The 17517-nt window shown below is 37.1% G+C and overlaps 1 protein-coding gene across 2 annotated transcripts in view; it reads right to left on the bottom strand.

Moving 5' to 3' along the window:
- Positions 1-17517, bottom strand: part of slc39a11 (solute carrier family 39, member 11) — a 142693-nt gene that overhangs the window by 12000 nt on the left and 113176 nt on the right. For both annotated transcript variants that reach the window (XM_084434994.1, XM_084434995.1), the window contains exon 7: positions 12318-12387. In XM_084434994.1, coding sequence (XP_084291120.1) covers positions 12318-12387 — 70 coding nt within the window. The remainder of the gene's footprint in view (positions 1-12317; positions 12388-17517) is intronic.

Genomic DNA, 17517 nt, shown 5'->3' with positions numbered 1-17517 from the left:
TTTGTGTAAACGCATTATCTGTGATAATGTTTGGCACATTTACTGTAAGTATCATGAGATTAAAATGGAGAAGAAGAGGGGAAATGCTGATATGTTTTACCGTTTCAATGAATGCGTTAATTTGAAGATTAGACTCATTAGACTCATTAGATAAGTCATTAGTGTCGGACACACAAAGAGGGTCTTTCTAAGTATGCTTGTTTTCATAATAAAAATGAATCATAAATGTAGGCTTCATTTGTTTCAGGAGGGCATGACCTACAGCTTTGCTTCATCCATAATTACATTAAATCTGATCCAAAGTCCCGTAAGGCAAGTTAGACATCGTCTATCAGCAATAAACATGAAATATAGTTGAAAACAACAACAGACTCCTTGCTTATTTAGTTCATATCATGCAAAAATGTACATCAAACTGCTGGATGGATGGATGAATGGATGAATGGATGGATAAAACGATAGATAGAACAGATAAAACGACATAAAACGATATATGGATGGATGGATGGATAGATAGAATGAACAATGGATGGATGGATGAATGGATGGATGGATAAAACGATAGATAGAACAGATAAAACAACATAAAACGATGGATGGATGGATGGATGGATGGATGGATGGATGGATGGATGGATGGATGGATGGATGGATGGATGGATGGATGGATGGATGGATGGATGGATGGATGGATGGATGGATGGATGGATGGATGGATGGATGGATGGATGGATGGATGGATAAAACTATAGAACAGATAAAATGACATAAAACAATAGATGGATGGATGGATGGATAAAACAACAGATAGAACAAATAAAACGATAGATGGATAGATAGATAGATAGATAGATAGATAGATAGATAGATAGATAGATAGATAGATAGATAGATAGATAGATTTGATTATTATATAGATTATTGTTAATCCGTCAGATTCAAGATCAACTCAGAAAGTAAAAGCGCATTATAAACATCTCAATCATTCCTGAGCAGAGGATTGTGGGAACTGAAGCATGAAGCTCTCGTCAGTCTGTCAGATGAGAATCAAATGAACAAACATGATTCATTAAACGAGTGTGCTGTGGTGCATCAATGACACAGTACACATCAGAGGAAGCCTGAGGACGAGAAGAGTCCAAAACATGAGCACATACAGACCGAAGCTCAGAGAGAGCTAAAGCTGAAGAACACACACAGATTTAGAAGAAACACGAGATCAAAACTGCAGAGATGCGAGCTCACACTCTGTTTGATTGAGCAAAGACTCAATAAATCAATAAAACCAACAGAGAAATCCTGTACGGTCCACATCTGGGAAAAGCACAAACCTTCTGTGCCAAATCGACATCAAGAAATCAATCTGGAAGTTTTTGGGTCTTGGCTGACAAGCTGTTTATGATCTTCAGCAAAGGTCCATTGTGCGGCAGAATTCCTGTTGGCGTGTGTGTTTGGTTAAGCGTACACTCACAGGACCAGTAAACACAGTACATCAGTTCCCAGAACACATAATCATAGTCCATCAAACACTGAAGACAATGCTGAACAATGACAACAGACACACATTTGTGACCCTGGACCACAAAACCAGTCACACGGGTCCGCTTTTTTCTGAACGCTGAATAAATAAGCTTTCCATTGATGTGAGTTTGTAAGGATAGGACTATATTTGGCTGAGATACAACTATGAAAATCTGGATTCTGAGGGTAAAAAAAAAAAAAAAAAATCTAAACATTGAGAAAATCTCCTTTAAAGTTGTCCATTTATGTTGGCGATTGTGCCGCATTCACTCACACAAATACATGTTTTATATATTTATGGTAGGAAATTTACAAAATATCTTCATGAAACATGATCTTTACTTAATATCCTAATGATTTTTGGCATAAAAGAAAAATCAATAATTTTGACCCATACAATGTATTGTTGGCTATTGCCACAAATATACCAGTGCGACTCGTGACCGGTGACGTGATCCAGGGTCACATATGTAATATTCTTGAGATTAAGCCGGCCATAAGCTATGATGAACATGTGTGGTGTAACTGTCTTCACCGAAGACTCATTCTCACCAAGTAGATCTAACTAGTGTAAAGCAGAGAGTGCAGTGCAGTAAATCTAGGTCAATTAAAATATGCTTTTTTTTTTTTACTAAACGAACACAAAGAAGAGTGAAATTTCCATTTATATACACCAATGCAACAATGCACAGCTCTGATAATCTATCGCGCATAAAAAAAGCACCTTAACTACATATATTTTTAATTAATGAAATATGTCAAGTATGAACTTAAATAATGATGAAAACAAATAGAATCAGAGACAGAACTTGAATTAATTGAAATAACATTCAAACTTCAAATTAGTGACGCTATTAAAACATCTCTAAAGACATTTACAGACATTAGTAAATGTAATAACTATAAATCAAAAGAGGTTCAATAATGGCTTGATTAGACTGATATTAAACGGCAGATCTGTTATTGCCTGGACAACATTGAACAAAATATGATAATACAATTATTATTATCCACTTTGACATTCTTTCCCAACTGACTGACCCGCTTATATATCGCAAATTAATTATATATAAATGATTTCCATAAAGTGGCTAAACACTAAGCTCTTAATCGTCAAAAATGATTGGTCAGGAAATAAGCAAAATTTAAGCAAATAATCAAATAATTTGCCCATTTTCATTATTTTTTCATCCTTAATTTGTATAAGTCTTTCACCAGAGGAAATTGCTGAAGGAAAGGCGAACATAAGATCGACCTCCGCTAAAATGAGCTCGTTCGCTCTTTAAATATGACATAATTGATGCGTAGGGGACTCATGTTAGTGCGCCTCGGGGTTTTGACAGAAACACCTCCAGCAGAGAGGCAGGAGGGGAGATGTTATTCCAGCTGAGTTCATCACATTTAGCCCTGGAAATAAAATAAACTTGTCGTAAAATGTTTTGACAACTCCAGGGTCACGTCACCTCCGCTGTTGCATGCGATGAGGAGCGAGTCAGTACAGTTCAGTGATGTCAGCAGCACATTTATCCCAACACACACCCGATCTGGGCTTCGGCGGACCTCAGAAACATGTGCTCTGTACCTACATTTGAGATGCAAAAAAAAAGAAAAAAAAAAAGAAAAGAAAGTCCCAGTTTCTTTGAAGAGTCTCTGAGCATCTGGTTTTAACAGTCCACTTGAGTATGTGGGTACTGGGGAATGCAAGGACTGCTTTGACTGGGAGAAGAGTGCTGGGAAAGGGAAAGAAACAGAAGAGTGGCTTTTCCCTGGAAAACAAACAGACTTTTGTTTCAGAGGAGAGAGAGAAGACTGTCTGTCTGACTGCCTTCAGTGGCTCAGGATGGAGGACGAGACGCTCTCACAAACTGGGAAAGCAGTGTTTAATGACCCTACAAGTCTGATTCAACTATCCAAATATGAGGACACTTTCATATTTTGAAATATTTTAAATATGAGGGAAGAACTAAACACTAAAGGTATTACTTAAAATCAAAAAGCTGACAGGAAAACACATACATTGACTACAACATAGTGTTTAATTGGTTCTCTCTTGTTTTTGCATGTGTTCATAAATGTTCTTATGACAGTCTGGCCAAAAATTGCAAATAAAACTATTGATTCCAAGCACAACTACACTCTTAAAAAATATGCTGGGTTGTTTCAATCCACGTTTGGGTCAAATATAGACAAACCCAAACCGTTGATTTACATTTTTAAATTACATTTTTAAACCCAACGGTTGGGTTTGTCCATATTTGACCCAAACATGTATTGAAACAACCCAGCATATTTTAGAGTGCTTTAACAAATTTGTAATAATATTTGAATAAAGGGTAAAAATGTCAATTTTCCATCTCTTCTGGCCACATCCAGAACCTCCGACAGGTCAAGATGTTCAGACGCCTCTGAAGAAACAACCATCTTCTCTGAGGTTGAAGGTGAAATAACGTTAGCAAACACACTTTAGGTTGTGCATGTCTGGAAAAGGCAATTTGATGCCAGAGAAAAGCGCAAAAATATAACACAGGATTAAACTCTTCAGCATAAAGGTCAGGCTAATAAAGTTAGCGGTTTTCGGTGTCCTAATAACATACAATTAGCACAAGCCCAAAAGAGATCCTTGAATGACTAACGTCTGATATTCGGAGGAACGTGCTAGAATCGCCACTGACTGAACAGGTCTATAACGGCCGTTATTAATCTTTTGTTGAGGGTTTTTCATGTGAGGACCAAACACTCGGAAGGTTTCAGTTTCTTTACCGAATGGAAAACATGATCCGATGTGGCTTCCCTGTAGATCCCTGTGAATTCCAGCCATCCCACATTAATTACCAGAGACTAATGACAATAATGTAAACTGTTCCACTTCCCAGAAATCCTTTAAAAGAGATCTGGGATTCTCCTGGTTCCTCAAAACAACTTTAAAGTAATGCAAGTGTTGATTACATTGTATGTTTATCCAGAAAGGACAGACAGAAGGAGGGTACAGTACAGTATAGTACAGTAGAGTAGTGCAGAGTATAATATACCTAGAGCAGAGTAATGGTGACTCTGGGAAAAGTCCCTCAAAAGTCATCATTTCGAAACTAATGATTTTATTTTATTTTCAGAATAAACTGGTTGTGTGTTTGGGAATTTCACATTTCTTTCTTTCTTTTTTCAGTTAATAACGAAAGTCTTGTGGGGATATTCTGGTGCAGCTTCACAAAACCAACAAGGTTTGTGCCGTGGAAAAGACATAAATATGTGAAGAACACAAAACCAAAACCAGCAGCACTTTCTGCAGCGGAGTCGAGAAACGGAAGAATCAAAGCTGGAAGAAATCGTTTCTTTATTTTGCAGCATTTATTCTAAATGATTTATCCGTGCACTTCATCATTACTGTTTTAAATTTGTTCCTGTGATCTTGAATCAGAATAACTCCCTCTTGCAACATCTCTTCTCTGATGAGATTGTTCTGTTTTTATTTGTATTATTGTGTTTTGTTCTCTTCTAAATTTGTTCTCGTTCCAGAAGCGTTTCATTCGGATATACGTCACAATACCAGTCCGTTTCATGCCGACTTTAAATGTTTCTTTTTCAAATACACTGATTACATTTATGAAATCAACCAGCTAACTGGGATTGTGCAATAAATTGTATCTATTTATGTTTACAGAATATGTTGGCCGGGCACCAGCTGATAGTGTGAGCGTTGGATGTGTGTGTGGAAGTGAAATGTACAAATGTTATTGATATAGTTTTATTTTTTTTAATTTTTTTAACTTATTGCTTGTGATCCATCCCCACTTGATGCAAATGGAATTTCATTGTATTTTCTTACCATGACAATAAAAGGAAATCTAATCTAATCTTAAAGGGGTCATATAATGGTACATGCACTTTTACAAGTTGATTGTACTGAAATGTGTGTTGGCAGTGCCTGTACACAACCATCATATAATGATCAAAATCCATCCAGTGTTTTTTTTTTTAAATCTTCTTATATGTTTTCCCCCGTCTCTAATCAAGCCGTTCGACCGTGTGACGTCACACGGTCGGACGCCCCTCCCACAATTGTTGATTGACAGCAGCGTTTCAACACAGACCCGCCCTCGCTCGTGAGCGTCAATCATAGTCCGCGCGGACCGGCGCGGTCATTGTTGATACGCTGGAGCACTGTCTATGAGCAGAATGGCGTCTAAGCGATTGTGGTGTTCTGTTCTCGGGTGTAATAACAAACACAGCATCATTTTGATGTTCCTAAATCTGAACCGCTGAAGACGCAGTGGCTGAGTTTTGTTTTCGAAGGGAATATTCCCCACGATCAACAGCAATGCTTTCATGTTTGCGCGAATCATTTCTCACCAGACTGCTTTACAAACGAGAGTCAGTATAAAGCTGGTTTTGCTAAGAAGCTGCTCCTGAAAAAAGGATCGGTACCAACTATTCGTGTTCCTGCTGCACCTCCAGAAGAAGAAGTGAGTGTAACGTTTTATTAACCTTTATATTAATATTTATATTAATCTTTGCAAATCGCTTGCTACACGCATCACGATGAATGCAGCTGTTTACACTGGCAGCTGGCTACATTACGGCATGTTTTCTATGTACGACGTTCTCAATATAATTAATAATCCCACGTTTATAATGAACAACGCGTTATGGTTATTGTGTTATTATTACAAACGGTGTCCGCACAGAACAGAGGGGCGGGGTTAGCAAAACTCATTATCATTTAAAGACACATGCACTTAAACGGCGTGCTGAAAACAGAGCTGTTTTTGACCAGGTAAAATTAGTGTTTTCTTACAATACTAATGAGAATTTTTTATTAAAGTATATTACAAACTTTTCATTTAGACCCTAAAGAATCATATTAGCTTGTACAAAAATGGCATTATATGACTCCTTTAAGGCGAGACACGGCAGGTAGGCCTGGGCGAAAAACCGATTGAATGAATTAATTCGAATTTTTTGTTGCGGGCGATTAAAAAAAAAAGTAAATCGAGTTTTTGTGTAATGATCATTTTGGTCGCATATGCTCCTGAAATTTAATCTGTGCGACCTAAAATATATATTTGGGAGCATTTGTGCGAGTGCAAATAATGGTTGTGGTGCGACCTGTTTTAATTTCTCTAAAACAAAATGTTTGCAAATTACTTCACAGTGTGTACCTTGTGTGCGCTGATATATAAGCATGAGAGAGAGCCCCGGTCGCGCGCGCGCACTCTCACGTCTTCACACAACACGAGCGCTATCTTGCTCTCTCTCCCTCCCTCGCGCATATTAATCAAAATCAATTGACACGATAGAAAAAGGGCGGAAGACCGAAGTTTCACGTGAAGCATTCGGAGATTTTTTTTCTCCTGAATTGTGCTAAAAATTAAACTGCCGGGATCACACAACGCGTGCCTTAGGCTACCCTACACGTCCACATGACACGTCCGATTCTTCTTCTTTTTATTTGGTGTTTATTGGCGGTTGGCAACCGACATGTCCGATTCGCGAACTAATGACTCATTTGAACCGATTCACTTGAATGAATGGTTAAAACAACTGATCTGTCCAACACTGAACTCACGAGACGTCTGAATCGGTGTATAACAAATCGGTAACACTTTACAATAATATTCCATTTATTAAATTCTAGTTAACTACATTAGTTAACATGTACTATTAATAAACTGTACTTTGTTAATTTGTTAACCATTGTTAATGTTAATTTCAACATTTAGGCTAGGCTACTAATAGCCTACATTAGGCTATTGAAGTGTTTTTTCTTTCTTTTATTTGTTAACATAGTTAATGCACTGTGAAGTAACATGAACGAATAATAAACAGCTGTATTTTATTAACTAAGATTAACAAAGATTAATACAGCATATTAATAGCAATAAAGTGCCAAGCAAAAAATGCAGGGACAGGTGTGTGGCAAACAAATCAGGTTCATCAGGTTTGATTATTAAGGCTTTTAATCGGCAGGATGCTGCTGGTCGTTTCGCTCTACTGGCAGAGCTAATTATACGTCAAATATAACACCGCATACACCATCGCCAAAGAAGAGCTTGCCTTCACTAAATTTAAACCTATGTTGCAGCTCATGGAAAAAGAACGGAATTGCGATTAACATGACGTATGCAAATGACAAATCATGTGCCATTATCATCGGGTTGAGATGATATAGAGCCAGAGGACTAAATTTCAAATCTTGGCCACAGGATGTGTCTGTAAAGCCCCAGTGAAATGAAATCTGTTCATATATAATTTGTAGTTGTGGTGCTCCTTAATTTTTGGTGGGTGCTCCTAACTTTTTGAAGTTGGGAGCACCAGTGCTACCAAGTAAAAAAGTCAATTTCGAGCCCTGCATCCAGCCGAATATGAAAAATGCCAGTCTCTCCGAGACGAACAAAACCGCAGTGACCAACAAACCTTAGCTAAAAAACAGCTAACTGTATTGCTTTAAATTTAAATACAGCTAAAATTTGCTTTAAGGTGTCTGCCGTTTGTACTTATTGCTTTCCTTAATAAGTAGGGGGGGAAATCGGAAAAAAATCGTAAATCGAATTAAAAAAAATAAAATCGGAGATTTTTAGGCCATATCGCCCAGGCCTAACGGCAGGCAAAAACATCTTTTTTTTTTTTTACTGGTCAATTTTGAGATTTTGGGATATTTGTCTTCAATAACATGTCTTCTTTCAGACTTGTGGTGAAAAAAAGTCTGAAATACACATTTAGGTGTTTATTTTACTACACTTTGTCTCTTTACGTCTGTAGATTTCTCATAAATTCAACAAAAGTTGTCGTTCTTAATCAACGTGCTGCTCCGCGATCTCTGTCTGCTCCTGTCATCACACACACTGCTGGAAAGCTCTCTCTCTCCTGTACAATGCTGTCGGATCCAAATATGGTCATTTCCTTTTTATCAGCAACCAATCGTGAAAGTAAAAGGGCTGAATGCGCAATCTCATTGGCTGATGATAAATCTTTAAAGCCCGTTTTCTCAAAATGACTTTTCTCTCATTCTCCAAGTCCGAAATCTCCACTTCAGTAGCACCGATATACACCACACTCTCCAGTCTTGTACCTAGTTATATTATGAAGACATTTGCAGAGGGATGTGTAAATATATTATTCCTAGCCTGATTTATATAACATTTTATTCCAAAAAACATGGCGAAATTTTTTTTTTTAAGGCTACTGACAGTATATTCTGATTTACAGGATAACAAAAGTAGATATCCATGAATCCCTCAGTAATTTTTTTCCCCATCTAATATGTGAACACAATGAAAAAATAATTTTTAACCTGGCTTTAAAATATATGCAAATTAGCGCATATTTAATTAGATACTGCCTAATTTGCATATTTAAACATTAAATTACAGAAACCTTGTAATACATTTTTTTCTCATCTTAATGTAGGCAATCAACTGGGAAAGTTTCATGGTGATATCTGCTAGCTAAACATTTTACCCTATTCACCTGTAGTGTCTCGCCTTAAGCATTATTAACAATAAAAAAAAAGAAAAAAATTATCATCATATTTTCGTTAACAGTATGTTTTGATTAAAAATATTTAAAATCTCCCCTCCATAGAACTCAATTATAAAGATTATAAAGCAATAAAAAAATATAAAAAAAAACATTACTTTTTGAGAAATAAAAACATATATCTTTTAAAGTCACCATGGAATCAAAATGGACAATTTCAGTATAATGGAGCGGAGAAGAAAAGGGTGCAATAGAGTAGAATATATTTTCTATAAATTTCAAGTTGGATATATAGTACATACAACTTTATCCGCATACATGCAGTATTCTCAAGTAACACAATATATATAGGCCTATACCTAATATATAAATACCAACTGCTTGATTGTTTGTTTTGTTGCCAAATGTAACTATATTCTCACCCAGCTCTAATCTGCTAAATGCAACTATAATGCATGGAAATACTGAGATATTCTAAACAATAACATCATGATTTTATGTAAAGCTGCTTTGAAATAATGTGACAAGCGCTCTACACATAAACTTAACTTGACTTGAGCTCTACCAAAACCTCGAGATATACACAGGCGCTGCACTCATATTCCTATGAATGGGAGCAATATGGCGGGATAAGATGTGTTGAATGACTTGCCTTAAAGGGACTTTGGCTCCACTCTCCGTTTGCCCTCGTGCGATTGTTTTTAGGCTGAGACAAAGACCTCTTTCTTATGCCGTATCATACGTTCAAAGCTGCTCTGTGTTTACTCGTTGAACAAACTATGTCTCCATTCATCCATCTGTCTCTCCTTCTCTCTGCGCTTTTAATCATGCGCAAATAGAGGTTTCATCTAGAGAGCGCAGAGTAGGAAACCCTGAGTTGTCAGTATGGATGTAAAGAGATTATATGATTGCAACACTAATCCAAAACAGCTTTTCCTATATGGAAATACATGGTATTAAAGGCGCACACAGACAGAAATGCAGAATTAAAGACACACATTCAACATCTGCGAGCTTTGGCTCACATCTGGTCACAAATGTGCGCACACATAGTGGAGTCCAGGTGCTTGAACGCTCACAATGCGGCTCTGATTCTCAGCGATGGCTAATAGACTCCATCTGGGAGTAAGATGTGAACACTTGTTAGCCGGTTTCCTTCTCGCTCGCTCCCTCCCTGTCTGGCAGGATTCTCACGTTTAAACACTCGAGAACATGGATATTAACATGTGTGCAAGAAGTATCACAACAGCACGTTCTTTGTGTGTGTCTGTGTGTGTGTGTGTGTGTGTGTGTGTGTGTGTGTTTGGGAGAGACACAGAGTTCTCACAATACCCGTTTCGACCACTTGGTGACAGCATCATCCAAGAAACATCCAGTCACGCTAAACCGCAGACTATCACTCTGCATGAGCCCTTTTAAATAAATAATTCACCCCACAATGAATCAACTCATCATCACGTCCTTCTGGCCCCATATTAGTTTCTTTCTCGACAGAGAACAATGAAGAGAAACTGTTCTAGAACCCATTTCAACTTTCAATTTTTGCCTTGGCTGAACTTGGATGAAGTCATTTCAACTTAAATTTTATTTAAGTGACGTAAAAAATCGAGTTGAATCACGTATAACTTTTATAAAAAAAAGTTGAAATCGCTTATTTTAATGGTGAGTTAAAGTAATGTAAAAAAAAACATGGTTTTAATGAACCTATGATTAAACCATCTAAATATGAGGAAAATATTTTCTATTTTTTTAAATATGTTAAATATGAGAGAAGAACAAAACACTAAACTTAGATAAAGTATTTGTCTGACAAAATTACTTGGCAAAAAAGGCACACTACAGCTACAGGTTTATATATGTAAAAAAAATGCAAAGAAAACAAAAAAGCTGTCAGGAAAAAGCATACATTAATAGTTCTTTTTCGTTGGTTCTCTCGTTTTTGAATTTGCCGTGTTTCATTGCGTTATCACAAATAAAACAAATGACTCCAAACACAATAATATGCTTAATATTTCAAATAAAGTTTGAAGATGGCCAGACATCACTTTTGCTCACTACTGTATGTGTGACCGAGCTTTCAACTCTTCAACATTCTTGGGATTTAATATATTATCTCATTTGAGGGCAGTTTTTGAGATTTTAGCAATTAAAATCAATGCTTTCAATATAGCAAAGGGTGTTAGATATTCATGCAAAGCAACTTGTTTTTTTACTAACTACAAGAGGAAGTGATAAATCATGTGTTCTCAGTCCAGATCCTCAGTTATTATGACTTCAAGCATTAGCAGACACTATCTTTTACTATTACAATTTGTCTACATTCAGTCCAATGCACTTCAGGTCTCATCATATATTTTCAATAACCCGTAAAAAACTAAATCAGATGTTTGACAGAATGTCCAAGCTGCTCTTTTCAAACAATAAAAGCATGTTTAATTAAACTGCAAAGCTCAAGAAGCACTACAAAAGTATCATAAAGTTATGACTTGTGTACCATATTCTTCCGAAACTAGCTTTTTGTGTGGAACAGACTGAAATTTAGGCCGTTATTGACTGAAAATCTTGATGGATGATTCCGGTCCTTGATTCTGATTGGTTCGACGCCTACAAACATATACCTGTGATAAATATTTAAATAAATATTTTAATGGACTAATCGTTTTACAAAAGCATAATATAAGCCCCGTAAAGCTGTGGTTTACAGTGAATTTAGCATCTACATCTGAAAATGGTTGTTTGCCACATGTTTTAATGCATTATACTTTCTAAAGATACGTTCAATAAATAGATCAGTATTATAATGCATTAGAACTGTGGTTACAATTATTCACGAGACATATAATGCCTTATAAGGTGCATTAAAAGGCATAATTAATGCATTAAAAATACTTTTATGATGCATTAAATATAAAGGCTAAAATATAGTGTTACCAAATTTTCTGTAACGCCTTAAATCTTTATGTATAATCAAATTGGCTGTTCAAGTCATTTCAACTCATTTTCTTGCCTAGTTGAACTAAGAAAAATTAAGTTGAAATTGGTTAAATTATTGAAGCAAAGGAAAAACATGTTGCCATGACTTATTGATCATATCATTTTTAAAGAATTGCTAGTTCATGTTAACTAATAAATGTTAAGAAATGGAACCTGATTGTTACCAAAATCTTTGAATGGACAACTTTTATTATGCCTTTCACAACAGAAGCGGTGACATTCTGCTAAACATCTCTTGTGCTTCACGAAAGAAAATAATGTGTGTTGGAATGATATGGGGGAGAGTAAAAGTTTGGTGAACTATCCTTTAAACTGTGTTCATGGCTTACCTGGCGCTTTCAAACGTTGCTGATGGAGTTTTTCCGATGGCCCCAAAGCCTACGCCAACAGCCAAACCCTCTGGAAAACAGGACACACACACACACACCTGGTCACACTACAGTCTTTCAAACAGCAAGCTAAGGTTGCTAAGAAGAGCGCTGATGATCAGGACAGAATTTAAACAGGAGATGAAAATATAGTCTTCAAATGTGCTTTGAAGGCGGTGTGTGAGATTCAAACCAATGCAGAGGATGCTTTATATCTGCCAAACTTTCATCCAAAGCCATTTGTTTTTCGCTAAGCAGATATAAAACAGAACTACGTCCTCAGTAACTGTCTAGTCTTGGGTCACTGTGGCTTAGAAATGAATCTCCAGCCCGTACTGAAGGTGCGCACTATTTTTTTTTAAAGAGCAAATAGCCATTAAAGGAAAAGTTCACCCAAAAAATAAGAATTCTGGCATCATATGCTCACCCTCGTGTTGTATAAAACACAATATGAACCATTTTTGTTCCATATAATCAAAGTCGGTGGGGTCCAATGTTGTTCAGATCCCAATGTTCTTCAAAATATCTTCCATACAGATTTGCAATGATATGAGAGCGAGTAAATGATGACAGATCGTTCATATTCTTTCCGTTTAAAAGTGTGGTTCTAACTTTAGTTAGTGTGTAATGTTGTTGTTTGAGCGTTAACAACATCTGCAAAGTTACAACGCTCAAAGTTCAAAGCAAAGAGAGATATTTGCTTTTACAGAAATCGCTTTTTAAGGACAAACAAACGGCTGGTAGAGACTACACCACATTCCTCCCGGGTTAGTGACATCACCAACCCTAGAATTTACATAAACCCCGCCACCGGAACACGATTTATAGATTATCAAGACAGAATATGCTAATCTATGACTAGAAGATAACTCCACATACATAAATTCATCAACTAACCATTCAGAAATGTCCTGTTGCTTCTACATGTTGTCTCTTCTTCTTGAGTCTCTCCATCATTGTCTGACTCCAGTTTGTACATAAAAGGCTAAAAGTTTTTGAAATTTTCAGGACACAAGCTCTTGAAGCTCCGCCCCCTGTACCGGGAGCAGCAGCTCATTTGCATTTAAAGGGACAGACACAAAACGGTGCGTTTTTGCTCACCCTCAAAAAGTGTCAATTTTAACATGCTATATACAAATATCTGTGGGGTATTTTGAGCTAAAACTTCACATACACACTCTGGGGACATCAGAGACTTATTTTACATCTTGTGAAAAGGGCATTATACCACCCCTTTAAATATAAATGTGGCCTTAAAGACAAATATTCTGAAAGTTCCAGTCCCTGATTATGATTGGCTGAGCTGCATTCAAAGCCATTGTTATTTCATGTTAGCTCGGGTCTGTTTTACTGCTCCTTATATTAATATGCGTAATATCATATGCAGTTAATTTTCAATTTCCAAACATGTTTCCTGTAAAACTCTCAGTTCTCTGCATGGCACTGTTTTTCATCTGTGAAGCCAGTAGCGGATTTGTCTTGATCTTATGGGGTTTGAACTGGTATTGGAGTTTAGATTTCAGACATCTTATATAGAGACAGATCCTTTTTCAGTCCAGAAGCACCTCAGCCATCTGATAGGCTGACAACCAATCAAAGCCCCATTCTTGAGTCCAATTCAATTCCACATACTCCACTAGCGCTTCTGACTCCCTCACACAAACCTCCGGACAGATCAGTGTGTGTGTGTGTGTGTGTGTGTGTGTGTGTGTGTGTGTGTGTGTGTGTGTGTGTGTGTGTCTGTCGCGCATTTATGTAAAAATGTTCATTCAAAGCCATCACTCAGATTAATCAAGTCAATCTTATCTTTAGCCAGGAAAATTTATTCTGGGCTCAGAGGAAATTAAGGATATGTAAATGCATTCGATATCAAATCAACATGGCATTAAATCAGATACAAATCTGACGCAAAACACTTCTGCTGTGGCTAAAGTGACGGTTCAAAGTTGTCTTTCAGAATCTAAAAGCACATTAGCAAAGCATCTAAAAGGCAAGACTTAAACATGTGGATCATCTTAAAGGCAAACAGTTGGTTAAAAAACATAACATAAAACACACAAAGTTTGGGGTCAGTCAAAAAATGTTTTAAAGAAATTAATACTTGCATTCAGCATGAACACATTAAATTGATCAAAAGTGACAGTAAAGACATTTATAATGTAACAAAAGATTTCTATTTCAAATAAATACTGTTCTTTGGAATTTTCTATTAATCAAAGAATTATAGAAAATAGAATGGATCATAGTTTCCACAAAAATCTGAAGCAGCAATACTGTTTTCAACATTGGTAAAATGTTTTAGCCTGACGTCGTCATACTCAATTCTAGTCAGAATGTGAGTCTGATACTTCTCCATTGAGCTTTGATTATGGGGCGTGTTTCAACCGAACCAGGAAAAAAAATTCCTCTGCACTCAATTGGATAGACCTACAACCAATCAGAGCAACGGAGTAAGTGACTTATGTTTTTCATTCATGTTTCCGATCGCGGTTCTCTGTTCCTCTTTTAAAATTAATGCGCTGTCGATATCTTCTATAACAGACGCGATGGCGGAATCTACACATGATGTTTTATAAACACATTTCAGGAGGAGCACATTCAAATAATCAATCCAATCAACCGTCTATCAGCATGAGAGGAAAGCATATATTTATTCACTCGGTCAACTCACCTAACATGACAGTTTTCAGCATCCCTGCACTCACTCTTGGCTTGTTCTTCCACAGCCAGGAATACGGGGGGAGTACTTTGGGTTCGGGCCGAATACCGAGCCCGAAGCCTCTCCTCAGACAGCACGCCAAATATGCATTTATTCTATCTGACTTATTTGTAAGCGTGAACTCGTGAAATCTCTATTCTTCAGCGGCAGTCATTTGAATTCAACCCAAGCGCTCGTTGATGACGTGGATGATGACGTTACCGTTGCTTATCTGTCCATCATCGTATAAAGCCCGCCCTGACAATTTGATTGGTCCGAACAATTTTTGTTCGGGCATAATAGCTCCTCAACGGAGCGAGTCCAGACCGAACTTCCCGACCAAAAAATATTGTGGGCGGGGTTCGGGCTGGCACCCAGGCTAAAAATGTTTAATAATATTTCACAATATTCCTGTTTTTACTGTATAAATAAATGCAGACTTGGTGAGCATAATAGACCTCTTTCAAAATGTGTTTGTCACTTTTATTATTATTATATATATTTTAAATATGTCTATATAGTATTTATTAATTTTCATTTATTAGTTTTAGTTTATTTAGCTATAGCTATTTTACTATTTCAACTTAAACTAAGCGAAGGTACGTGGTACACTTGTATCCGTTGGCATTCTTATAATTATTCTTCCGTTTCTTCTTCTTCTTCCGCTCTTGATTCTATGGCAACCCATAGAAATGCTTGCAGGAAAGTTATGACATTTGGCACACAGATAGAGGACAGTCTGAACTGTCACCATAGCAGATTTGGTGTCTCTAAGTCAATCCCTCTAGCGCCACCAACTGTACATATGATGTAATTTTCCGTCATTAATTTTTTTCGCCATTTCGAATTTTTTAACTTTCTTTTTAACTTTTAACAAAAATGTAACCAGATCATCTTCAGACCATGCCAACAAAAAAGTTATTGAATTCAAGTTGATTTTTCGATCTATTCTCAAATAATGCGCAAACGAATTCTACCAAGAGCGTGCCAAAATGGACGTGAAGCTATATCTCCACAACGCTTTAGCAAATTCGGACCAAACTTGGTGTGTGTTATGACAACCATGACCTGAGGTTACCTGCACAGTTTCCGCGCAGTGTCACCTAGTGGTAAGGAGATATGAAAAATGGCTATTTTTGGTTATAACTTCTAAACGGTTGGGCCAAAAATCACACATTCGGTACAGCATGTCGAACGATACCTCATTTTCCCATATCGGCCAATTTGCGCGTCGGACATTTAGAATTTTTACGTAAAATGCAACATTTTACGAAATCACTGGCATTTCGTTACAAAACTGTGTCTTCGACACCATGCCTTCACAGTACTCAAAAAGTATCAGGGCAGCGCCACCTTGTGGTCAACCGTTACAATGACAAACTGGACTTAATAGATTCCTTGGGTCATGTTGAGGACATAGATACCAATTTTGCCATAATCGGCTAAACTTTGTGTCCTCCATTTTGATTTTCTTTAAAAACCTTCTTTTTCGAACTCCTCCTAGACCGCTTGTCCGATTTTCATCAGAATTGGGTCAGATCACCTTCAGACTGTGCCGACAAAAAGTTATGGATTTCGTGTCGATAGAAAAAAACATTTCCAAATACCGCAGCAAGAAATTTGAGGCATGATGCCGAAATGACTCTAAGGCTGTATCTCTGCAATTCTTTTGCATATTGACACCAAACTTGTCAACCTTACTCTGATCACAAAACATCAATTTGGTCACAGCACTGCCTATTGGTCGACCATTAAATCAAATCACTAGTGACTATTTATTTTCCAGCCAATTTGCCTAAAAATCACCTTAAAATGTCTTTAATTACTCGTTGTTGCAGTTGGTCTGATGCTCCTGGGCATGTTGGCATGACTTATTGTGTTCTTTGTGCTTGGCCCCGATAATTGCTGCTTGCATCTATATTTTTATACTTTATTTCATTTTAGTTAATTCTTAATTCTTTTTATGCTTTCAGTTTCAGTCAACAGCATTAAGGTTACATTTTCCCCGGCATATGAGTTAGTTCAACTTAATACACTTTACCACAATAATTATACATAATTCTGAAGATTTCCACCACAATCATCAGAAAACGTTTTTTTTTTAAAGTATGTAGGCCTATTCTTATGATCCACCATCTCGCCTTCCCTCTGCTTTGTTACTCTGCCCACATTAGATTTGATGAGACATTAATGCTGCTGGTAGCCTATTTTTAACTCTGCATTCGGACCAGTATTAATGAGCATCGTCATTAGGACCCACTGCAGTGCTGATGTCGAGACGTATTTACTGAAAGATTCTTGTTTGAAATACACTGTAACAGACAAGCCTCTTACGAAGTCTTTTATCTGCAGTCTTTCTTCCACACCGCTAGGGGTGCTGTGGTGCCTAAATGTGCTCCTTAAGTAAAGGTGGGTTTGTAGAGAAGTAGTGGGAAGTCCGGGTCATTTTACTGACTCGGATCT

This window comes from Rutilus rutilus, assembly GCF_951802725.1.
Source record: "Rutilus rutilus genome assembly, chromosome: 16".
NCBI classification, from domain to species: domain Eukaryota; kingdom Metazoa; phylum Chordata; class Actinopteri; order Cypriniformes; family Leuciscidae; genus Rutilus; species Rutilus rutilus.
Note: the sequence above shows the minus strand (reverse complement) of the source record. Positions and strands in the feature narration are given on the sequence as shown.